This window comes from Lactuca sativa, chromosome 2 (genome assembly GCF_002870075.4).
Source record: "Lactuca sativa cultivar Salinas chromosome 2, Lsat_Salinas_v11, whole genome shotgun sequence".
Lineage (NCBI taxonomy): Eukaryota > Viridiplantae > Streptophyta > Magnoliopsida > Asterales > Asteraceae > Lactuca > Lactuca sativa.
In genome coordinates, this window is record NC_056624.2 from 79,876,031 (window position 1) to 79,903,197 (window position 27,167).

General features: G+C 38.9%; 1 protein-coding gene across 1 annotated transcript; it reads left to right on the forward strand.

The window, feature by feature from the left end:
• The first annotated feature begins 19,383 nt into the window (after positions 1–19,383).
• Positions 19,384–23,117, forward strand: LOC111912386 (pentatricopeptide repeat-containing protein At1g62350). Its single transcript, XM_023908122.3, has 4 exons — positions 19,384–19,875; positions 20,684–21,042; positions 21,739–22,145; positions 22,850–23,117. Exons 2-3 carry the CDS (start codon positions 20,716–20,718, stop codon positions 22,138–22,140), a joined length of 729 nt encoding a protein of 242 aa, XP_023763890.1. The 5' UTR covers positions 19,384–19,875; positions 20,684–20,715; the 3' UTR covers positions 22,141–22,145; positions 22,850–23,117.
• Positions 23,118–27,167: the final 4,050 nt, after the last annotated feature.

A 27,167-nucleotide genomic window follows, 5' to 3' on the forward strand; every position in this document is an offset into this window, starting at 1 on the left:
TTTGCATACAAATCCATGCCGAAAGGTTGCTTGATCATATGTTGGGTTGTTAACGAAGTATTCTTCCATTAACTGTGCCTCGCCTTACTTACAATGTCGATTGCAATACCTCCTTCTTGCTCTGAAAGGATGATCTCCTATGAGTAATTCACTGATGATTTTCATCAAGTTGTTGATTATGTTGGACAAGTCGTGCTTCGCATTCATCATATTCATTCAAGGAGTTTTCATTATGAAACATTTTTCAAGTATATAAAAATGAAGAGTTAGTATTGAATATCAAAGTAGGCAAATATTATACTCTATTTATATTAGAAAAATAATGATTTATATTTTTTATAATTATAAACGTAAGATAATGTCAAATTATTTTATCAACATAAAATCCAAGCATCAAATACAAAGATGACAAATGGAAATGAAAATAATGTTTGATTTTCTGGATGATAAGATACAAACAACAACTTTGTGTTCATTAAAGATGATACTCTATGTTCAATAAAGATTATACTAACACTCCATGTGAAAAAATGATACATGAACAACAAAAGTACTTAATAAAATATATTACAAATACATAAAATACAAAAGTACAATATCTTACAAATACGTGGAACACAAAACTAATAAATATCTTACAAATACATGAAATATATAAAATACAAAATTACAATGTCTTACAAATGCATTAAAATACTAGTTGAACATAAAACACATATTGAGCTGTAATTAGTTTCCATAAAACTTCGACATGAGAAAGCGTTTCTTGTTTTCTTATTCAAGTGACAAATGCATAAGTTGCATCTTGATTAGCCCACTTTCATCCAATTTTTGTTCCTTTTCTTGATCAAAGTGGAGTCTCTTTTTAATGACTTCAAGTACACTTTCTCTAGCAAGCCTCATTACATGAAGTTCTACAACAATTTTATTAAAAGCTTTACCTTTTCCTTTTTTAGTCGCGTCTCTACATGTTGGCCACTTAATTGTTGAACCACTTGATGTTTTTGGGTTGGAATAATCCTCTTCTTTAATAGTCTTTGATCTTTTCGTGCTACTGTTACTTTTCTTGTTATCCACTTCACATTTAGGATGAGAACGTGTTGTTTCACGCTCTAACGCCTTGTTCCTGAGTTTTTTTTTGTAAATTCAATAAAGGAAAGGAAAGGAAAGGAAAATTTTGACAGAATGAAATCGAGTTGAAGAAAAATATTAATTATATCTTGTTCCCGATTTCAAAGGAAATGAAAGAGAATTTGTAAGTTTTTGTGTTCTCGAGTTAGGAGAAAAGAAAATAATGATGGGTTTTATGCATAAGAACAATCATATGTGCTCATACAAACCCTAATGCTTGGATCTAGGTTTCTCTAATGTACATGCTTTGAATCCAAGACTTACAAAACTAGATCTATTATATATAATTCGAAATTATCATAAAGAAAACATATCTAAGTGGTTTACCTCTTTCAAGTAGCTTGAATCCTTGTAATCTTCTTGATCTTGAGCTTAGAGTCACTATTGTAACTCCTCTAATGGTTCACAAACCCCACAAGCAAGAAGGCAATATGAGAGAGGGTGAGAGATGCTAGAAATCGGCCCTAGGGTTCCCTTGGAATGAAGTGTAGCCGATTTCCATAGCCTAGGGGTCTTATTTATACTTGCAGGCTACTAGGGTTTCAATCTAAACCCCAATGGATAGATTAGCCACCAAGCAGCCCAAGGAACCTTCTGGAATAAGGCCTTGGACGAAAATATGATGGACCCCCATCATAATTTCGTTCTCCCTTAAGTCCATTAGGTTTCCTTAACCAAAAACTTAACTATCACACATTTGACAGTTTATACCCCTTTATTTAATTAATCTCTTTTAGTCACCAAATTAATTCCTAATTAATTTATGACCAATACTAATTAAATAAATATGATTTCTCCTTTAATATATTATTCTTATAATATATTAATAAACCATAATATTCTCTCTTTCTCCTTAAATTACCTTGTCAAGTTGCTTTGGAGAAGGCAACCCGAAAGGACCATGCACAACCGGGTCAAGTACATACCAAATATAGTTACGGGCTTAGACACTATTCCAACAGTCTCCCACTTGGATAAGTCTAGTAACTATATCTCACATATGACTTTAGAATCCGATTAGCAATCGTAGCTCTTATACTTTGCTGTCAACCCTGATCAACTTGTCCTTCTGATAAGGGATCGTATAATCCTATATTCTAGATATCATGCTAACAATGCTTATTGTCCAGCATTTGTTCCTTGATCTCTGATTTGTTTGACATAGAATTTAGTTGAACACATCAACTTCATTCTGACCGGGCCCGACACATAAGTCAAACCAAATCATCAAGTGGCCAAGATATCACTTTTATTCTCATAGAATAAAAGGAACAGATCAACTTCGACTCATATGCATCCATTGTTTACTAATTGAATTATGCACAATAATGTGTTTTATAACATCAAGTTACTGATGTGTTTACACATCATCAATGCATAACCAATCAGAAAACAACAACCATATCTCTAAGTTTTAAGACTATATGATATTATCGCTTTGTGATCACTTAAGGTAAAACACCACGAAGTGATACCAGCAAACTCGGGTTTATTCCAATGCTCAAATCATATTCATAAGCTCTCATGAACTTTGCAACAAACCTTTTCTATTCCCAAAACCTTTTAGACAATATACAAACAATTCATGATAGTCTTCATTCATATCTACTTCCAAAATATGACCGACTGTGGACTGTTTGAATAATCCTATCATTCCGGAAGTCAAAACATGCAAAATTGAAACAATAGATAAATAACCAGCACAAGATAGTAGCTTTACTCATAAATAACACAATTTTATTTATTCATCAAATGTCAAGTACAAACTATCTATTACACGTTTCCTATCTAATCCAAACTTATATCATCCTTCAACCCAATGCTCCTAGCGTGCGGCAAGTGTTTGACCCTACTCAGTCCCTTCGTAAGGGGATCGGCTGGGTTTTCTTCTGATGATACCCTCTTCACAACGAGGAGTCCCTCTTCTACCCGATGTTTGATAAAATGGTATTTTCTGTCGATATGTCTAGATCTACCATGATCTCTCGGTTCCTTGGTCAAGGCAACCGCTCCTTCATTATCACAGAAAATTTCCATCAGCTCCTTTATGGATGGCATAAATCCAAGGTCTCCAATGAAGTTCTTCAACCATATAGCCTCCTTTGACGCTTCGCTCGCCGCAATGTACTCTGATTCACACGTTGAATCAGCTACGGTCTCCTGCTTGGAACTTTTCCAAGTCACTGCTCCTCCATTTAGGGTAAAGACCCAGCCCGACTGCGATCGGTAATTATCCCGATCCGTCTGAAAACTAGCATCACTGTACCCTCGTACCCTTAATTCATCACTCCCACTGAGGACTAGAAATCATTCCTTGGTACTTTGCAGGTACTTAAGAATATTCTTAACTGCAATCCAATGGGCTCTACCAGGGTTCCCCTGATATCTGCTGACCATGCTCAAAGCGAAGGCCACATCAGGATGAGTACAAGTCATAGCATACATGATAGAGCCTACTGCAGAAGCGTAAGGTACTCGACTCATATCAGCTATATCTGCCTCTGTACTCGGGCTTCGAGTCTTATTCAGCTTGGTATTGCTTTGGATTGGCAAATCCTCTTTCTTGGAATTTTCCATACTAAAACGCTTTAGTACCTTATCCAAGTATGTATCCTGACTGAGTCCTATCAGTCTCTTTTCCCTGTTTCTTACTATTCTTATTCCCAAAATATAAGCAGCCTCTCCGAGGTCCTTCATAGCGAAACATTTCCCAAGCCAGGACTTGACCTCCTGCAAGGTTGGGACATCGTTTCCTATGAGTAGTATGTCGTCGACATACAATACGAGGAAGCTCACTATACTCCCACTGGCTTTGACATACAAACAAGATTCATCTTCGCTTCGCAGAAAGCCAAACTCTTTAACTTCCTCGTCAAAAGAAAGATTCCATCTGCGAGACGCTTGTTTTAATCCATAAATGGATTTCTCAAGCTTGCATACTCTATTTGGATGCTTCGCATTGACAAAACCCTATGGTTGATTCATATAAACATCCTCAGCCAACTTTTCATTAAGGAAAGCGGTTTTCACGTCCATCTTCCATATTTCATAATCATGAAACGCAGCTATTGCAAGCATTACCCTAATAGACTTTATCTTTGCAACTGGTGAGAAGATCTCGTCATAGTCAACTACGGGAGTTTGAGTAAAGCCCTTCGCAACCAATCACGCTTTATAAGTATGCACTTTCCCATCCATGTCCGTCTTCTGCTTGAAGATCCACTTGCACCCGACTGTCTTGCGACCCGGTACATGATCAACCAAATTCCAAACTTGGTTGTCGTACATGGACTGAATCTCGCTGTCCATCGCCTCTTTCCATTTCACAGACTCCGGGCCTGCCATGGCTTCCTTGTAGCTGCCAGGTTTGTCCAAATTTACTAGTGTACTATCACTAATAAATGTATCCCCTTCAGTAGTAATATGAAATCCATACAACTGGGGTGGAACACTAGCCCTAGTGGAACGTCGAAGAGGTAAGGACTCGTCAACAGGTTCAACAGGAGTTTCCTTCTCAGGTTGAGTGCCAGTGTTAGAGGTAGGGGTGCAAACGAGCCGAGCCGAGCCCGAGCCTGGCCAGGCTCGGCTCGGGCTCGTTTAAGTTATATGAGGCTCGAGCTCGAGCTCGGCTCGATTCGAGCTTTCTTGTACTGAGCTCGGCTCGAGCTCGTAAAGATATATCCAAGCTCGGCTCGGGCTCGGGCTCGACTTGTTTTTTATTTGACGTGCCTAAATAAGCCTAAGCTCGGCTCGAGCTCATTAAGAAGCTCGTTTACTAATACCCTAAATCCGTAATTCCTATAATATATTTTTATTTTAATATATATATATATATATATATATATATAATTATAAATTATATTATGTAAAGGCTCGTTTAGGCTCGCGAGCCTAATCAAGCTTAATGACATAGGCTCGAGCTCGAGCTCGTTTAATAAACGAGCTTAATTTTAAGCTCAAGCTCGGCTCGGGCTCGTTTAAAACCAATTTCGAGTCGAGCTTTTAACGATCCGATCCAGAGTAGCTCGCGAGTAGCTTGGCTCGTTTGCACCCCTAGTTAGAGGTTCTTTCATCGCTTTGATCTTGAATCTCTTCAAGTTCAATTTTCCTCCCACTGTCTTCTTGGCTTATCAATTCCCTTTCTCGGAAAACTCCTCTTCTAGCAACGAAGACAACATTGTCACTCGGTCTATAGAAAAGATAGCCAAAAGACTTCTGCGGATAGCCGATGAAATAACACTTCTCACTATGAGGTTCAAGCTTGTCGTGAGTCTCTCGTCTTACGAAAGCCTCGCAACCCCAAACCTTAATATGTGCCAACGAGGGAGCCTTCCTAATCCACATCTCGTGAGGAGTCTTGGTAACCTTCTTGGTGGGAACTAAGTTACGGATATGGGCGGTAGTCTCTAAGGCATACCCCCAGAAAGCTATTGGTAACGAAGTCCGACTCATCATAGAACGAACCATGTCCATCAAGGTCCGATTACGTCTCTCAGCCACACCATTCAATCCTGGCGTCCTCGGAGGCGTCAATTGCGAAACAATTCCGCATTCCTTTAGATAGTCGTGAAACTCAAGACTTAGGTACTCTCCTCCTCGGTCTGACCGAAGCATCTTGATTTTCCTGCCCAACTGATTCTCCAGTTCATTTTTAAACTCTTTGAACTTTTCAAAGGTTTCCGACTTTTGCTTGATTAAGTAGATATATCCATATCTGCTATAATCATCTGTAAAAGTCACGTAGAAGCGGTAAGCGTCACTTGTGGTGGATCTAAAGGGCCCACACACATCGGTGTGTATGAGATCCAATAGACCCTCACCCCTTTTACAAGTGCCAGTAAAGGGTGTGTAACACCGTAAATTTCAAAACAATTTTTCGCATTTTATAAAAACATAATTCATTCATTATTTATCAAAACATCATTGTTTAAAACTCAATTCATAACATATATCAATCCTAAGATCTCATAACTTAAAAATCCCGTGTGTGTACTGATCAAGCCGGCGCCTTTCCGCGATCCTCACTAGTACCTGAAACACATAACACGAAACACTGTAAGCACAAAGCTTAGTGAGTTCCCCAAAATACCACATATAACACATATTAGCCACTCGAGGCTATAACTCTGTGGGTGCGTGCACCCAAACTCTATGAACCCTCAGGTTCTATCTCTGTGAACCTTCCGGTTCTAACTCTGTAAACATGCACAACATAAATCACATAGACTAATGTTGTGCAACACATAACACATATATAGCATACAAACACTGTATCACATAACTCTGATTACCTACTCAAGGTAAAGTATAGTGAGAAGACTCACCTCGGATATCTCAGTAAATCTCTGACTCGGTAAACTCTGGTCTAGCCCCTGCCTAATCACATGAAATAAATACTCTAATTAATACAACCCTCAGGGCTAGGCTAATCTCTCTCTCTCTATATATATATATATATACATCCTCTAGGAAGGGTAAAAGACTATACTACCCATCCGATGACTCTAAGGTCCAAACATTGACTAAACCTAAAAGTCAACGAAGTCAACGGTCAACCTTGACCAAACTCGCCGAGTCCACACGTTTTCTTCACTCTCCTAGTCCTTCTTCGACTTACTGAGTCAATCCTCAACTCTGCAAATCATCACATATCACAATCTGTGAAATGTCCCGACCCAACTCGCCAAGTTCGGCTCCTGACTCGGCTAGTACCATCATGCACTCTGTCCTCTAGATTCCATATGACTCACCGAGTCACTTCCCCAACTCAGTGAGTCACCAACTATGTGATTATCGGGAAAACCCTCGTCCTACTCGCCGAGTCGACTATTGGACTCGGCGAGTCCATGCCATGCTCAAGCTGAACTGACCTCCTGAAGTCAGATCTGCTCCTCTAAACCGTAGATCTAGCTTCCCAAAGCATTATAATCACATAAAGCTAACATCTTGGTGCTCATGCAAAGGCTCAAAGGCCTTATTTGAAGATATGACCTCTAAAATGACATCCAAAGCTCATAACCTCCATTAACACTCATAAAGCTCAAGGGAAAAGGGTCTTTGGACCTCTTTGGGTCCAGATCTACAGCACCAACACAAGAGGGGACCAATTACTCCATATAACCATCCTCTAAAGGGGCTAAATAGCCCTAACTCTAAGAATTACACCATAAACTGAAGAAGGGTCGAATGAATACCTCAAAATGAAGTCTCTGAGCCCTGGAATCACTAGATTAGCACCCTCTTCAGCATCCTCTTGTCTTGGTCCTCTTCTAATTGCAAAAACACTAAAAATGATCAAGAAATGACTCCTTTCCTCTCACAAACGCTCTAGCTCACCTAGGGTTTCTCTCTGGGGTCTGGTAGCCGCAAATGACGGCCATAAGGCCCCTTAAATAGGCCCCAAACCCGGGGAATTAGGGTTTCATTAAACAGCGTGAACTCGCCGAGTCCATGGGGCGACTCGCCGAGTCCAGCCATCCACCCGGATAATGATTCGCGTCTCTACTCAGCGAGTCTATGCATCAACTCGTCGAGTTCTTCTACAAAACTTGAAATTCAATGAATAAATATAATACCTGAAATTCTGGATGTTACAATTCTCCCCCACTTGAAACAGTCTTCGCCCTCGAAGACTCATCCCTGAAATTGCTCCGGATGCTGCTCACGCATCTCCCGCTCTGTCTCCCAAGTCAACTCGGATCCTCTTCGATGTTGCCACTGAACCTGCACCAGAGGCACCTCCTTGTTCCTTAGAACCTTGATCTTCCGATCTATAATCGCAACTGGTCTCTCCACGTAGTTCAGGTTCGCATCCACCTAAATGTCCTCTAACGGCACTACCGCCGACTCGTCGGCTATACACTTCCTCAACTGAGACACGTGGAAGGTATTATGAATTCGCTCCAACTCCACAGGTAGCTCCAAGCGATACGCTACCCTGCCCACCCTCGCGATCACTCTGAACGGCCCAATATACTGGGGCCCTAGCTTGCCCCTCTTCCTGAATCGAATCACTCCTTTCCAAGGAGATACCTTCAGGAGAACATAATCACCGACCTGGAACTCAAGCTCGGATCGTCGCCTATCCGCATAACTCTTCTGGCGACTCTGAACGGTCAACAATCTCTGTCTGAACTGCTGTATCTGCTCTGTCGTCTGAAGCACAATATCCGTGCTACCCATCACTCGTTGCCCTACCTCTCCCCAACAAATGGGAGTCTGACACCTCCTCCCATACAACAATTCAAAGGGCGGCATTCCAATGCTTGAATGATGGTTGTTGTAGGAAAACTCCGCTAAGGGCAAATACGTGCCCCAACTTCCGCCAAAATCCAACACACATGCTCGGAGCATGTCCTCGAGCGTCTGAATCGTCCGCTCGCTCTGACCGTCAGTCTGTGGGTGGTATGTGGTACTAAAATGCAGTCTCGTACCCAACTCCTCATGGAATTTCTTCCAAAATCTGGAAGTGAAATGCACATCTCGATCTGACACGATCGAGATCGGCACCCCATGCCTTGATACCACCTCTCTCACATATATCTCTGCTAACTTCTCCGTAGAACTCTCACTAATGGCGAGAAAGTGAGCGCTCTTTTTCAAGCGGTCTACTATCACCCAAATCGCATCGACACCCCCCGCCGTTCTCGGCAATTTGGTGATAAAATCCATGGATATCTGCTCCCATTTCCACTCTGGGACTTCCAGTGGCTGCAACTTACCATGCGGTCTCTGATGTTCGGCTTTAACCCTACGACAGGTTAGGCACCTCTCAACAAACCACGCTACATCTCTCTTCATATAGGGCCACCAATACTCCCTTTTAAGATCCAGAAACATCTTAGTGGCCCCGGGATGGATCGAGAATCTCGATCTATGTGCCTCCTCCATCAAGATGGTACACGTTCCTCCAACAAACGGTACCCAAATCCGACCCTGGAAGGTCATAAGCCCTCTGCTATCGGTCACGAACTCTGACACCTGTCCGATAACTCGCTCTCTCTTACGGTTCTCCGATCTCATTGCCTTAGCCTGAGCCCCTCTGATGGTGTCCAACACCGGAGTCATCACCTTAATCTCATACAAATATCCCGAATCGGGGCGCTCTCTGCCCTACGACTCAGGGCGTCGGCTACCACATTAGCCTTGCCCGGGTGGTACAGGATCTCGCAATCATAATCCTTTACTACATCTAACCATATCCTCTGACGCATGTTCAGGTTTGGCTGATCTATCAAATACTTCAAACTCTTGTGGTCCGTGTAAATCGTACACTGAACCCCATACAGATAATGGCGCCAAAACTTGAGGGCGAACACCACAACCCCTAACTCTAGATCGTGGGTGGGATACCTTGCCTCATGGGGCTTCAGTTGCCTCGATGCGTACGCGATCACATGCCCCCTCTGCATCAACACCACGCCCAACCCAGATATCGATGCGTCACAATACACCACGAAGTCCTCCATTCCCTCTGGAAGAGCCAACACCGGGGCTTCGCATAATCTCTGGCGAAGAGTCTCAAATGAGGCCTGCTGCTCTGGGCCCCAACTGAACACCACACCCTTCCGGGTCAATCTGGTGAGAGGAACAGCAATCTTGCAGAAATCCCTGATGAACCTCCGATAATAGCCGGCCAACCCTAGAAAACTCCTGATCTCAGAAGGAGATTTCGGCACCTCCCAACTCATCACCGCCTCGATCTTGGCCGGATCGGCCAAAATCCCCTGTTGATTAACAAGGTGACCAAGGAACTGCACCTCCCGTAACCAAAAATCGCACTTGGAGAATTTGGCGTAAAGCCTCTCCGATCTCAGCATACTGAGGATTTCTCGCAAATGCTCCTCATGCTGCTCCCTGGATCTCGAATACACCAAAATTTCGTCAATGAACACAATCACTGATCGATCCAGCATCGGTCTGCATACCCTGTTCATGAGATCCATGAACGCTGCAGGCGTATTGGTGACCCCGAATGGCATCACCACGAACTCGTAATGCCCATAACAAGTACTGAATGCGGTCTTTTGGATATCCTCCTCGCGCACCCTCATCTGATGATATCCAAATCTCATATCAATCTTGGAAAACCAAGACACTCCCTGTAGCTGATCGAACAAATTGTCGATCCTCGGCAAAGGATAACGGTTCTTGACCGTTAACTTGTTCAGCTCTCGATAATCTATGCACATTCGGTGCGAACCATCCTTTTTCTTCACAAAAAGGATTGGTGCTCCCCACGGCGAGCTGCTCGGCCGTATAAACCCCTTCCCCAGCAGCTCCTGAAGCTGGGAGGATAACTCCTGCATCTCTGGAGGTGCAAGGCGATAGGGCGCCTTGGCAATAGGTGCTGCCCCTGGAATCAAATTAATGTGAAACTCATCCTGCCTCTCGGGAGGCACACTCGATAACTTCCTCGAGAAATACATTGGGGAATTCACGTAATATTGGAACCTCCTCAACCGTACTCGGTCTCTCTGCACCAACTCTTGTATCTATCACATATGCTACAAAACCACTACAGCCCTGCTGTAGACTCTGCCTCGCTCTAGCAGCCGAACAAAACGCTGAACCAAGACGGGTACCCTCGCCGTACACCGTAAGAACTCCCCCACTTGGGTCTCGTATAGTCACCAGCTGCCGCTCGCAATCGATAACTGCTCCAAATCTGCTCAACCAATCTATGCCTACGATGACACAGACGTCCCCCATCGCAATCGGGACCAAATCAATAGGAAACTCTATACCGAAAATCTTGAGTACACATCCTCGAATCACCTCCGTGGCATACACTGCTCTCTCTTCGGCGATGGAGACTCTCAGAGGTCGACTCAACGCCTCTCGACTAATACTGATGTGCTGACTAAAAGCCAATGATATAAAAGATCGACTCGCACCCGAGTCAAATAACACCAAAGCAGGTACAGAACTCACAAGAAAAGTACCTACGCATATCATAATATAAGCACAAAATCTCAAACATTAAAATAATTACATGAAAGAATACATACCAGCCACGACATCGGGCACTGCGCGGACCTCTTCCGCAGTCAACTGGAAGGCTCTCCCCCGAGCCTTCGGCATCTCGGTCTTCACCGGCCAACTATCAGAAGCTCTAACACCAGCAGGGGCAGACCCCTGAGAAGCTCCCTGTGCTGACCATCGCAGTAGCGGACACTCGGCCTTCCGGTATCTGGTCTGGTTGCAGTGAAAACACACTGCAAACCCCTTGGGGCAGTCCTTGGCCATATGCCCCTCCTTGCCACACTTGTAGCAAGATCCAGCTCTACAAACTCCATCATGACCCTTGCCGCACTTTCCACAAGTGCGACCCTTCTGGCTCCCTGCTCTGGGATCAGCGGGCTTGGCCTGCTTGGCTGCCGGCTGGGACTGTGCCGGTCACCGATCCCTCCCCAGAGACTCCGCCTCCTCCCTAGCCTGAGTCTCTAGCTCGATCTCCCTCTTCCGGGCATTTTCCTGAAGCTCAGCAAATGTCCGGTACGAGGAGTTCTCCACGAACTCCCGAATATCTCTCCTCAAAATACTCAAATAACGGCTCATACGTGCCTGCTCAGTAGATACGTGCTTAGGGCAGAACATCGCCCTCTCATGAAATATCCTGGTAATAATTGTAACAAACTCCGTACCCAGCTTGAGGGTCAAAAACTCTTGTGCCAACCGATCCCGTTCGACCGAGGGAACGTACTCATCACGATACATGGCGGTGAACCTCTCCCAGGTCACCGCAGCAAGCTCTGCTGGAGAATAGTGTGCTGTCGCGAACTTCCACCAGTCCTTCGCCCCCAGGCGAAGCCGGTTCAATGCAAACCGAAACCTCAAGTGCTCCGGGCACGAGTATGTATAGAAACACCCCTCAATGTCAGATACCCATCTCATCGCTGCAATCGGATCCTGCGTCCCATCAAACTCTGGTGGCTTCATGTTGCTAAACTCCCTGAACAACAACGAGTCACCCCTTTGCGGCCTAGCAGCAGCGACGGCTGCGATGGCCGCTGCAACAACAGCCTCAGAAAGAGCGGCATAACGCTCGTCAAAAGTCTCAATCAGTGTGGTCTTAATAGACCCGAACATCTCTGGTATCTCTGCCCTGATGGTCGCAGCCACCTCCTCATGGATGATCCGGCGAATCTCCTCATCACTAGTCTCGCTGCTCTCTGGCGCATGACGTGTCCTCACCATGATCTACCTCTGGAATACAACATACGATATATTAGAACTCACTCGAGCATACTCTCACTCGATATCTCATCCCTCCTTGATCCCTGGCATCCTGAAGATTCTTACTTGAACTGTACACCGCCCCGATGTTTTCAGTAGTACGGGCCCAATACTACCGTCCACACCGCGTCAGTATACACCCCAAGTCCTCCTCCTAGGATCCCAAATCCCAAGTACTCTATTATGCATAATCCACTCTCTAACAGATCTCTCATAAGCTCCTCACTGCTACCTACTCACTCTCAAGCATCTCATAGCAGCTCACCTCCCCCCTAGGCTAAGGCCTCACAAATCAGGCCACTCTAGTCCTAATAGGAATACCTAGCCCACTCTAGCACGAGAATACATCATATCAATCTCATAAGCATATAACATAAGGGTATTTTGGGAAATCACCGTTCGGGCGCTGACTGATCGTACACACGACTCTGCTCTGCGTTTTCCAAAAGTCTTTTACTCTTTTTAGAAAACTTGGTTCTATTTTGAAAATATTTCTCAAATCCTCAGTTTGAGTTCAAATACGCCCGAAGGTGTACTCGAATCCCTCAAACCAAGGCTCTGATACCAACTTGTAACACCGTCAATTTCAAAACAATTTTTCGCATTTTATAAAAACATAATTCATTCATTATTTATCAAAACATCATTGTTTAAAACTCAATTCATAACATATATCAATCCCAAGATCTCATAACTTAAAAATCCCGTGTGTGTACTGATCAAGCCAGCGCCTTTCTGCGATCCTCACTAGTACCTGAAACACATAACACGAAACACTGTAAGCACAAAGCTTAGTGAGTTCCCCAAAACACCACATATAACACATATTAGCCACTCGAGGCTATAACTCTGTGGGTCCGTGCACCCAAACTCTGTGAACCCTCAGGTTCTATCTCTGTGAACCTTCCGGTTCTAACTCTGTAAACATGCACAACATAAATCACATAGAATAATGTAGTGCAACACATAACACATATATAGCATACAAACACTGTATCACATAACTCTGATTACCTACTCAAGGTAAAGTATAGTGAGAAGACTCACCTCGGATATCTCAGTAAATCTCTGACTCGGTAAACTCTGGTCTAGCCCCTGCCTAATCACATGAAATAAATACTATAATTAATACAACCCTCAGGGCTAGGCTAATCTCTCTCTCTCTCTCTCTATATATATATATACATACTCTAGGAAGGGTAAAAGACTATACTACCCATCCGATGACTCTAAGGTCCAAACATTGACTAAACCTAAAAGTCAACGAAGTCAACGGTCAACCTTGACCAAAATCGCCGAGTGCACAACTGTGACTCGGCGAGTCCACACGTTTTCTTCACTCTCCTAGTCCTTCTTCGACTTACTGAGTCAATCCTCAACTCTGCAAATCATCACATATCACAATCTGTGAAATGTCCCGACCCAACTCGCCGAGTTCGGCTCCTGACTCGACGAGTACCATCGTTCACTCTGTCCTCTATATTCCCTATGACTCACTGAGTCATTTCCCCAACTCAGTGAGTCACCAACTGTGTGATTATCAGAAAAACCCTCGTCCTACTCGCCGAGTCAACTATTGGACTCGGCGAGTTCATGCCATGCTCAAGCTGAACTGACCTCCTGAGGTCAGATCCGCTCCTCTAAATCGTAGATCTAGCATCCCAAAACATTATAATCACGTAAAGTTAACATCTTGGTGCTCATGCAAAGGCTCAAAGGCCTTATTTGAAGATATGACCTCTAAAATGGCATCCAAAGCTCATAACCTCCATTAACACTCATAAAGCTCAAGGGAAAAGGGTCTCTGGACCTCTTTGGGTCCAGATCTACAGCACCAACACAAGAGGGGACCAATTACTCCATATAACCATCCTCTAAAGGGGTTAAAAAGCCCTAACTCTAAGAATTACACCATAAACTGAAGAAGGGTCGAATGAATACCTCAAAATGAAGTCTCTGAGCCCTGGAATCACTAGATTAGCACCCTCTTCACCCTCCTCTTGTCTTGGTCCTCTTCTAATTGAAAAAACACTAACAATGATCAAGAAACGACTCCTTTCTTCTCACAAACGCTCTAGCTCACTTAGGGTTTCTCTCTGGGGTCTGGTAGCCGCAAATGACGGCCATAAGGCCCCTTAAATAGGCCCCAAACCCGAGGAATTAGGGTTTCATTAAACAGCGTGAACTCGCCGAGTCCATGGGGCGACTCGCCGAGTCCAGCCATCCACCCGGATAATGATTCGCGTCTCTACTCGGCGAGTCTACGCATCAAATCGCCGAGTTCTTCCACAAAACTTGAAATTCAACGAATAAATATAATACCTAAAATTCCGGATATTACAGGGTGACTTGGTCATCTTCCCAAGTAAACAATATTCACACGTGTCATCTTCCCTAAGGTCGAATGACTCCAACACTCCATCCTTTTTGAGCTGGGCTATGCGTTTCTTGTTTACATGGCCAAGGCGACAATGCCACAAGCATGCTTTGTCTAGACTAGTAGACAAATCAATATTCAAAACATTATTTCCTAAATTATCAACAACCATCACAGATTCATAAATCCCATTACAAGGTAATGCATTGAAATAAAGGACACCATTCAAATAAATATTAATAGAACCATTACTATTATCAAAAGAATATCTAAAACCTTGTCTAAATAACCCATGAAATGAAATAATGTTTCTTGCCATATCTGGCGAATAACAGCAACTGTTTAAATCTATCCCTAACCCATTACTCAACACTAAAGAATAAACACCGACTTTGGTCACAGGCGACGATCTTCTGTTTCCCATAATCAGGTTTATCTTTCCATGTTCCACCTCCCTACTTCTTTTTAGGCCCTGCATATCATAACAAATGTGATAACCACACCCTGTATCAAGAACCCATGAAGTAGAAAATGATGAGTTATTAGATTTAATAGAATACATACCTACAAAGGTGGGCTTAATCTTCCCATCTTTTATATCTTGCAGATACTAAGGGCAGCTTCGTTTCCAGTGGCCCTTTTGGTGACAATAGAAGCACTCTGCTTCCTTGGGATCGGAGGAGGGTTTAGGAGGGCCTGCTTTGGTCCCACTTGAGGACGAACCATCACGGGGCTTCCCCTTATGGTGGCTCTTATATGGAGCCTTCCTCTTTTTACCCTTTCCTTGACCTATTGCCATCACAGGAGCGGCCACAGCAGGGGATGGTGCAATGGATTTGTCTTTGAGGTTTCTCTCAGTAGTCCTCAAGAGTCCTTGGAGCTTGCTCAAGGATACCTCTTCCTTGTTCATGTGGTAGGTCATCCTAAACTGGTTGTAGCAGGAGGGAAAGGAGTGGAGGATTATGTCGATAGCCAAATCCTCATCAAACTTAACATTAAGTTTGAGAAGACGATCAACATACCTCTGCATTTTCTGCAAATGAGAGGTTAGGGATTCTCCACTCCCCATCTTAGCGGTGATCATGTTAGTAATGATCTCATAGCGCTCTTGCCTCACGCTCTGGTGATACTTGTCCAACAAATCCTAATGCATTTCATACGTATACATGTCCTCATAGGACTTTTGGAGTTCGAGGTTCATGGTGGCCAGCATGATGCAGTGAACTTTCATAGCATCACACTCGTGGGCCTCAAAGGCGGCCAGCTCTTCAGGAGTAGCAACATCTGGGATGATCTTTTCAAGCTTTTCATCGAGGACATATTCTTTGTCCTCGTAGCGTGTGATCATGCGAATATACCTCATCCACTCGTTGAAGTTTGACCCATCAAATGTCACTTTCTGACACAGGTTCATCAACGAGAATGACCCAGAAGCGTTGTTGTTGTTTGCAGACATCTGAAAAAGAAAGGAATAAAGTTTGATTAGAAATGAATCCCTAATTAAACAACCAAATGAGAAATTAGGGCTAGGATCCAACAACATTATTTACAACTTAGAAAGGGATGCCGTACTCTAAAAGTAAATAATTTGAAGGTAAGTGAATGACGATTCACTAATTCTCACTATGAAAAACGAAAAAGAAATTTAGGTTTTAAATGTATTGAAAACTCCTAGATCTTTGAGATTCATTGAACTTTTCAATGGCATGTTTAAATCTCGATATGAACTTCAAATTTGCGACTGGGATACCGAGGATTGCAAGCAAGTTGTGAATAACCATACGAATCAACATGGTGCACTCAATGTCTCTATCACCTAATCAATGTGCCGGTAAACCACACACGCTCCATTGATCTATGCAAACATCGAGTCACCTTCGCTACTAATGTCATCCCCAAATTAGTGTGCCGGTTAACCACACGCGCTCCACCAACGTTTGACAAGGGTACGAAGTGTAATTCCATGGATTAGCATCATTTTCACATTTTACCCTAAAGTAACTAAGATTAGGAATTTGTAAAACATGTAGTTACTTTGTATCTTACATTATACTTTTAATGAGGAGAGGGTTGCCCTATCCTACCTGTTCGGCTAACGACCCTCCACCAGTCAAGCAAGCAGTGGGTGTGAGTGTACACCCATTAAGTGCCATTTTATAGGCAACAGCCTTATACCCACCTTATAGACTGACTTCGTGAATGAGGCCTACTAACAGTAAGACTAGCATTTTAAGTTATACACACACACACACACATATATATATATATATATATATATATATTAAGCTTGTAATAATATATAATAGTATATGGTTGAATTTTAAACTTGTAAAATTCTAAGGGTTTGAAATTTAAATTATTCAAATTTAAACTTTTAATCACAAAATTCAAATTTCAAAACTTGAGGGCAAGTTTTGAACTTTTCAAAACACGAAGGATCAAATAAAAAATAATTTAAATTAAACAATTAATTTCATAATTATCTATATTTGACCTAATCCAATTTTAGTCATAAGATAATTACCAAATAATTTTAAATAATCCATATTTATCATATAAACAACCAATATTCAAAAGATTTGAAATTATCTATTGTTTTGGCAAGGATAATCATTTAATTAAGATAAAATTCGGATTTTAACTTCACAAAACGATTTAGGCATCAAATCCAAGACAAAACATCAACTAAATCTCGAAATATCCTCCGTCTGACGCACAAACTCGCCGAGTAGGGCCAACTCGCCGAGTCCAGATACTGACTCGCCGAGTTGAGTCGGGAAGAGGCAAGGAAACTCGATTTTCAGCAAGCAAACAGTTAAAGCATCACATACAATTGAAACCAATCAAGGCTTTGATACCATTGATGGGTTTTATGCATAAGAACAATCTTATGTGCTCATACAAACCTAATGCATGGATCTAGGTTTCTCTAATGTACATACTTTGAATCCAAGACTTACAAAACTAGATCTATCATATATAATTCGAAATTATCATAAAGAAAACAAATCTAAGTGGTTTACCTCTTTCAAGTAGCTTGAATCCTTGTAATCTTCTTGATCTTGAGCTTAGAGTCACAATTGTAACTCCTATAATGGTTCACAAACCCCACAAGCAAGAAGGCAATATGAGAGAGGGTGAGAGATGCTAGAAATCGGCCCTAGGGTTCCCTTGGAATGAAGTGTAGCCGATTTTCCATAGCCTAGGGGACTTATTTATACTTGCAAGCTACTAGGGTTTCAGTCTAAACCCTAATGGACAACTTAGCCACCAAGCAGCCCAAGGAACCTTCTAGAATAAGGCCTTCGACGAAAATATGATGGACCCCCATCATAATTTCGTTCTCCCTTAAGTCCATTAGGCTTCCTTAACCCAAAACTTAACTATCACACATTTGACAGTTTATACCCCTTTATTTAATTAATCTCTTTTAGTCACCAATTTAATTCCTAATTAATTTATGACCAATACTAATTAAATAAATATGATTTCTCCTTTAATATATTATTCTTATAATATATTAATAAACCATAATATTCTCTCTTTCTCCTTAAATTACCTTGTCAAGTTGCTTTGGAGAAAGCAACCCAAAAGGACCATGCACAACCGGGTCAAGTACATACCAAATATAGTTACGGACTTAGACACTATTCCAACAAATAAAACTTAAAGTTTTCCTACCTTTCACTTTATTCCCAAATCCGCCCAAATTGGGATGAAAATTTAGAAGGAAAATGACTCCAAAATCCTTTCGCTCCCTCACTTTTCTTCCATTAATAAAACTCGGGAACACGATTTTCCTTCAATATCCCTCACTTTCCCTCCATATCCATCCATATCCCTCCTTAAGTGGAACTCGGGAACAAGGCGTAACTCTAAAGCTCATTTATCATGTTTACACATAATTTCATTAAATACAATAATATTGTTAAACTTACTGCTACTTGCATCATAAAGTTTATAAGCTTCATTTTCAACATCTTGCTGACTCATTCCATTTCTTTTTCGGCACCATGCTTTATAAAATACACCAACCCACTTTTGGTCATTTTCGCTAATTCGTTTAAAACGATCTCACATCTAATCTTCATTCCTGCTATTAAGTTTTTTTGAAATTTTAGCATGAGTGACATTATACAATCCCTTTATTTGTTCACACAATGATGATTTTTCTGTTTTTTTTTTTTTTCACGTTGTTTATCCTCCCTCACTAACAAAACACCATGTTGACATTAAAGCGATATTTTCTGCAACATCCCATTTATTGCCTCATAGTTGTTTTTCGGTATTTGGTGATGTTTGGAGATTTTCTATGATAGAAACTTGATTTGGATCTAGATAAAACAAAGGGTTTTCATAATATGGAGAACTCCGAAAAGCTTGAGAGTCTCCGAGATTCAAATAAACATTTGGATATGAATTATCAATCATAGAAAAAATACAAATGCAAAAGAGATTAGAAATAGAAACAGGGATTAGATATTGAAGTATACCAACATTTTTATTAGATAGACATGTTTGAAATAAGTTGAAATACAACCCGTCGCTTTTTTTTTTTTTTTTTTTTAATTTTTTATTTTTTAGCCGACCGACTATGCATTAATGCATAGATTATCACAACACATTAATCTTGTGTTTGGGCCGTTGGACTCTCACGTTAGGGTCTGAATCGTGGGTAGGATCAGGTAGAGTAGTGGACCGGATCGTATCTCTACCCCACAGCCCACGCCACCACCAACCGACTTGGGGCGGTGTTATGCGTCCAGGTCGCAGCCATCGTCACACGCCACCTACGTGCTGCTACCCGATGGTCTAATTCTTCAGCCAGCCTTTTTACCTGCGTCCTCTTTCAAATAAAGTTTGCCTGGTTTTTGTGTGTTATCGCTTATCAATGGTTTCATCTTCTAGAATTGGAAGCTCAAGAGTATCTACTGAAATCATCGCAAACTATCAATTTTATCGGTGTGGTTGTGATGCTTGGTTTTAGTGATTCCTCTCCTCTCTAATTCGACATTCTCAAGTAGTCAAGTCTCAACGGTGTCCTTAGCCTTTAAAAACTTTCTGATTTGTGACCTCCGAGTTCGTAGTTCGAACCACTCGACAGACACGCCAACGCCCAACAGCAACAGGTATGTGATAACTGATAACTCTGATTAGTGATTAGGATTTCTGATTCTGTGTTTAGGATTAGGTTTTCTCAATTCAAATGCTATTCGCATAACCTCGATGCCCTTATACCTCTTTTTCAGCTCCTGCCCTGCTGAAGGTTGTTCACTTTTATTACATTTGGTTTATTCTAATTAGGAATTTATAATTCATATGGTTGTCTTTTCAAAGTATTTCTGTGAACTAAAACAATTGGAATTGTATCTATAAAAAAAATGCAGCATCTTCTTCACGAGTCCATTCACTTGATTTGCTTTGGATATTACGTTAATTACCGCTCCCTCTATCTCCATATCGGTGGTTTTTTTGCTTAAAGTTTGAAAATTGGGGAAGATACCCTTTATACTTTCTCTTTATGTATTTAACATCAAGATTATTAATTAAGTACATAGTGTACATCTGAGTAAGAATATTGTTCACATACTTGTTGAACTTTCAAGTAGTTATGTTGACTTTTGAGTCAAAGTGTTAATTCTAATTGATACATGGCATGAGATATATATCCTTTTACATCGTTTCTTTATAATTAGGAAGCTAGTTCTTTTTTGCTTAGTCATGTTGGTTCCCTTTTTTTTTGTCATTAGTTGAATAAATATTAATGAAAAAATGCATAAAAACAGCAACATACTGTGTATTATAGTATTCCACCTCCATTTCTTTCTATTACAACATCGTTCTTTCAGTTTCTTGCATTTAACCCCTAACTAATTTAATCCTTTTCCTCATATGATTGTCTTGAATTATATTCAATCTCTTTAATTAATTGTTTAGATCCAATTCCAAGTAACAATTGGAGATCCAATATGCTCAATTACACTCGAACCATTCTACGAAGAACTTTGCTCTCAAATCTCAACACCATATCAACTCCCATTTATTTCAATCACCAAAATACAATCTCAATCTCAACCTCTTCATCCTCATCAAGCCCTAGTTTATCAATATGGAGACGAAAGAAGGAATTGGGGAAAGAAGGTTTGATCATTGCAAAAGAACTCAAGAGACTTCAATCAAGTCCTCTCAGACTTGACCACTTTATCAAGTCCCATGTCTCTCGCCTTCTCAAATCTGATCTTGTTTCTGTTCTTTTTGAATTCCAAAGACAAGACCTTGTATTTCTCTCCATGAAGGTTTGTTTTCCTTCCATTCTCTATATTACCTTCCTTTTGTTCTTGTATTGCATTGTTGTATTTCCGATAATACCCTTTCGCACATCTGGTAGGGCTTCTTTTGTTACGTTGGACATGACATAACATATAAGTTGTATGCATTTGACATGCATTAGATTAATGTTCATGGGACAAAAAATAATTCCTATCCGAAAAAGATGAACTTATACTGATGACAATGAGACAATTTTTTTTTGTCCCACCCGAAAAGGTAGGAGTGGGATTGATGTTAATGGGACAAAAATATGTCCCACCCAAAGAGATAGGATTGGGATTGATGTCAATAGGAGAAAAGAAATTTTTTCCAATTAAAAAATATATTTTTGTCTTATCCAAAAAGTTACATTATTTTTGTCCCACCCAAAAAGTTAGGATTGAAACTAATGTGAATGGGACAAAATTGGCAAAAAGGTAGGATTGGAACTGATGTGAATGGGACAAAGAAACTTTGTCCCATTCACATCAGTTCCAATCCTACCTTTTTGGGTGGGACAAAATTGCTTTTGTCCAATTAACATCACTCAAAAAGGTAGGAATGGGATTTATATGGGACAAAAATTACAATCTTTTGATAGGTGGGTTCTCTCATTTTGTGCAAAGAATAGAATAGCATTAGAAACCTAATTTCGTTGGATTTGGATGGTTTTCATTACGCAGTTATACGAAGTGGTGCGAAAAGAGATATGGTATAGACCAGATATGTTTTTTTATCGTGACATGCTTATGATGCTAGCAAGAAATAAAAAAGTGGAAGAAGTGAAAAAAGTATGGGGAGATTTAAAGAAAGAAGAGGTACACTTTGATCAACATACATTTGGGGATATTATTAGGGCTTTTTTAGATAGTAGATTGCCATTAGAGGCAATGTTTATATATGAGGAAATGAGAAAAGCTGCGGACCCTCCGTTGTCATTGCCTTATCGCGTGATCTTGAAAGGGCTTTTACCGTATCCGGAATTGAGAGAAAAGGTGAAGGATGATTTTTTGGAACTTTTTCCGGGTATGATTATTTATGATCCACCCGAAGGTTTGTTTGAAGAGTGTTCTGATTCCAACTAATATAGGTAATGTGGTTTCTTGATTTTGATAAAAATAATTATAATGAAAGTTTATTGATGAATTTGAGAAGTGTTTGGTAGTGTGGTATGATGGAATCCGGTAAGGAATGGAATGGTTGATTTTGATTCCATTGGAATGTAAAAATAGTTTTTTGTTTTGTTTGATAGAATGGAATGGACCATTTTTTAATGAATGTTATTCAATTTTCATAACTTAATTGTTTTTTTTTTTCATTCCATCATGGAATGTAATGAAAAATTGCAAATATAATTTTTTTTGTATAGGTATTTTTTGATGGCTTAAATCTGTTTAAAAAAATGTGATTAACATTTTATTTTCTTAAAATAGCTAAAATGATATTTTATTTTTACATTCCCATTTTGTTATGTTTGCAATTTTTCTTTAATAACTATAGTTAAATAGTGTAAAGATTTGAATTACAATTATACACCACATTGTATTTGTTTGTAATATTAATCCATTTCCATTCCATCTGACTGAACAAAAAATTGAAATCTAAAAAGAATTATGCTCTAGCATCCTTAAGGATGGTAGGAAATAGAATTTAATTTGATTATAAAAATTAAATACTTTTTAAAAACAAAATTATTTATATTTAAATACTACTTTTATATTGTTACTATGTTATGCAACTTTTCAATATATAGAAACAATGTTATTTAATGAAGAACAGATTGATCAATTATAGGGGTGGTAAAAGTGTCGGGTTCGAGTTGACAGAATGACAGATCAAAATGCATTAACTCGTACATGACCCATATAATTATTCGTGTCGCGGTTTGACAGATTAGATACGTTAACCCGGACACGATCCATCTAACCTTTTTATATATTTGAGTTTGTGAGTTTGTAGGTCAGATTTGGATTAACGAGTTGACCCGTGAACCCAAATATTATTTATGTAATAGTGATGTGTAATTTGATTAAGAGCACACAACACATGTTTTGGGTTCAAATTTTCTAAAATTTTAGGTTATGCAACAACGCTTGCAAATGCAAGGCAGAATGTCTTTGTGTCTTCATCAAATGGTGAACCGCTCCGAGTTTATTTGGCCGGTTTGCAGGTTGGCATGTTGACGGACTAGAAACCTCAATTCAAATTGGTTTATTTTCGTGTCGGATTTATATCGCATGGGTTGCGTCAATAATTATGACCCTTAATGGATTTCACCATTCCGGAAGTCCATCAAAATGAAATTTAAAGACATTTAGCGAAATTGAATCCTCTATGTTAATTTTGGCACAAAAGAAACCATATAATATAATCCTAAATTCCAAATCTTACGCCAGAATCTATGAACCTTGAAATGGATTATATCCTTTTTCTTTTTGAATATTTAAGTTGGTTGTTTGAAATAAAATTTCAAACCCAAAATATGTAATTATGTTGGGTATGTTTGACACGGTACAAGTTTATAAATTATTATTTTTTTCAAATATTTTTAGGTTATTGGCAAATAAAAAGTACCTTATAAGTTATAACCTATCGTTTATTATCTCTGTAAACAAAGTTCAAATATTTTTTATTAATTATAAAAAAGCTCAATTTTTATGTATCATTTTACATATTTCAATTGGTTTGTAGCTAAATGTTATTTTTATCAACTATTTTATTAGTTAGCAACTAATTTTTTAGTATCAATTGTTTTAGTTTTTCATAGTCTATTAAACATAGTCTTTATGCATAATCAACATGAGCCTAGTTTTTAATCATTTTTGCCAATTTGACAAATTCTTTTTATTTCCTAAAGCAAATATAAAATATAATAGAAAACTAAAAATTTATGAAAACCCGTTCCAATCCTACATGAAAACTCATTCATCACATCAAATATAATAGTGAACCCCTTCCATAGTATTGATGAGCAAAAACCGAACCAAAATCGAAAAACTGAAACCAAATCAATAATTGACGGTTTGGGTTTGAATTTTTCAAATACGGATTTAAGAGGTTTTTTTCGGATACCATTTTAATGTTAGCGTGTGTGTGTGTAACCATCAATAGTAATTTTAGAAAACAAATAGTTTTGTTTTTAGATAACGTATATATTTGTAACGAATTTTAATACTTTCTCTTATGAGCCATCTAGCATCATGAATATGATTATTGTTTAAAATTGTACATAGATCAGTAGGTTTATAAGAATCTATAAGATTTTGTTCAGAGTTATTTATAGATTCTTGGATTTGCTGTATTTTTAAGAGAATATTTCTATTAGGAATACAATTCATCAAAATTTTGTTAGACATAATTAAATGATTTAAGCATGAATTTGATTAATTTAATTATTAAAAACGAGTACTATTTTAACAAAAATTTCAAATCTTGTAGAATTAATAGTTAGAATAACTCGAAATGAAATTATCATGGAGAAATAAAAACAATACAACGATAAAATATTTTAGATGGTACCTTCTTGAATTAAGCTTGAATTACAATCAATATATATTTCTGGAGAAAGAATTATTTGAAAATCTAAAGACTTTGAACATCTATTAGTAGAAAGAGAGACTCTTAGAGATTTTTTAGACATGGGATGAACATTTTTTAGAGAATGAATATTTTCTTGTGTCCTCATCAACTAAAACATAGTCTCCTTATATAATCATCTTGGAGTCTTGAAATCTTCTAGTGATATTTGTCGTAAGAACTCATGGCCAATCAATAGAAATAATTACTTGTAAGTGGTTGTCCTTGAAAGTGGTTGTCATTCATCTTTTGAAATAATTGTCGTTTGTAATCAATGACCATCTTCTTTTGATAAAGCAAGTCATCATAGAGCATCTTCTAAAGTTTTTTTTGTCTTCATATCATCATTGATGATAGATTTGATAATAAATTTGATAATAATTTTTTATACTCATCACAAATACATAAATACATACAAAGTATTTACGCATCCGTATTTGAAAATAAAATTTTGATAATAGAAGAAACGAAATACCCTACATTTAAGGTATTACATCAAATTTAAGGATAATGATTTCTTATTCTTCATAAGGGTCATCAAAAGGGTCTTGAGCGTCTTCAAATAAATCATTCTTTATAGATTTTGGAGAACTGTCAGAAACCGATGAAGTTTGGCGAATTTCTTGAAGTAATTTTTGAAGTTTTTCAGGGGAAGAGGTAGCAGCATCTTTAATTCTTGCAATTAGATCCACATCACTTTTGGGAAGATTGTTGATAAAAGTGGCTTCAACCTATGGTTTTTGAATATATATGTCTTGATAATGTTTAATTACTGCTTGTTCACTGGCTTGAGAAATCTTCATTTTATCCCACCATTTTGAGCGAAATTGGCGATTAAGCCAGGGAGGAGAGGAATCCTTTGCTTCTTGATAATGAAAAGTCCAAGACATTATCCATGGAACTTTAAATATCATGGTGAATTGTAACATATATTCAAATTCTTGAATTTGTTGAATAAACAATTCCTTAAATTTGAGACATCCAGCGTAAATTTCTTTTGGTAAACAATTTCGAAGAATTCTCATATATTTGTACCAATTGATAAACCATCTTGGATATTCACAATTGAAGTTTAAATCAAAGAAGATAAACCATGAGTGTGAATAATTCCGAATAAAGAATGCCTTAGTCCAGGCATCTTGATAATCATAGTAAGAAAATCTGGGATAAGCTGGATAACTTATAAGAGGTTTTTCAGAGTGAAGGTTTGGAACCCAACTTTCTGGAGAAATGATTTTGATAATATGAGATTTGCTAAAATCAATGTTTCCCTCTTTTGAATTAGAACGATGAACAAAATTGACTAAACCAGATTCTTGCAGAATAGCTTGATAATATTCTCGGGTTTTATATGAATCAACATAAAAGGCTTTCCCTTGACCAAAGAGATGATTTGTGAGAATATGAAAACCTTGATGTAACTTATGGATTTGAACATCTTCAAGAATTTGAACTCTTAGGAAATTTGGATTAAGAACATAAGGAATTTTTGTAGAAAGGCTAGGAGTAACAAATTTTTGAGTTTGAGGAGTGATAGGTTTTGCAAAAGGGCTTATTGTGTCGGTTGAAGTAACTTTTGGAGTAACAAGTTTTGACTGAAGGAATAAAGTTGTGAATTCTTAGAAGTAGGAGTTAAAGGAGAAAAACGATTTTGATTTTAAAATGGAACTAGCTTTTGAGAGACTGGAACAAGATTTTGAGAGACCGACTTCTTGTCATCATGTTTGGAGGAGGACGACGAACTCATTTTCCCTGCAAAAATTCTCGAGAAAGAAAGTCAGGAAGTGAATTATTTTCTCCATTTATAAATTCTATTTCGAAATTAAAGTTACCTAAGAGGGCTTGCCAACGAGCAAAAATTTGCTTGGAAATAATATTTTTTACATCTTTTTCTAAAATAGTTTTTGCAGATTGACAATCTATTCTTAATAAAAAACTTTTCATAAATAAATCATCTTCAAATTTCTTAATACATAAAACAATGCTTAAAATTTCCTTTTTGACAGTTGAATAATTTTTTCTGTGTATCATTCCATGCACCAGAGTAATATCGAACCAATTGTTCTTCAGTTGAGTTAACAAATTTTTGTTTTAAAATTCCTCCGAATCCAATATCACTAGCATCGGTTTCAACTATGATTTTGGCATCGAGATGAGGTAAATTTAAACATGGCAAAGTAGAGACCTTTTGTTTTATATATTTAATTATATTTGTATGTTTTTGAGTCCATGGTTCAGGATTGTCTTTTAATCTATTATAAAGCAGTTTACATATGATCCCTAAATCTTTGAAAAAATTATGGATATAATTTAAGCATCCTAAAAATCTTTGAAGTTGCTTTTTATCTTTAATTTCATCAAGAAATTTAGTAGAAAATTGCTAGTTTCTTGTAATAGGTCTAATAGTGTTTTTGACAATATCATGTCCTAAAAAACGAGTTTCATTTTTAAATAAATGCATTTTTGCTGCAGAGACAGCTAAACCATTTTGATAAATTAAATCATGAAATTGATTTAAATGTTTAAAATGTTGATC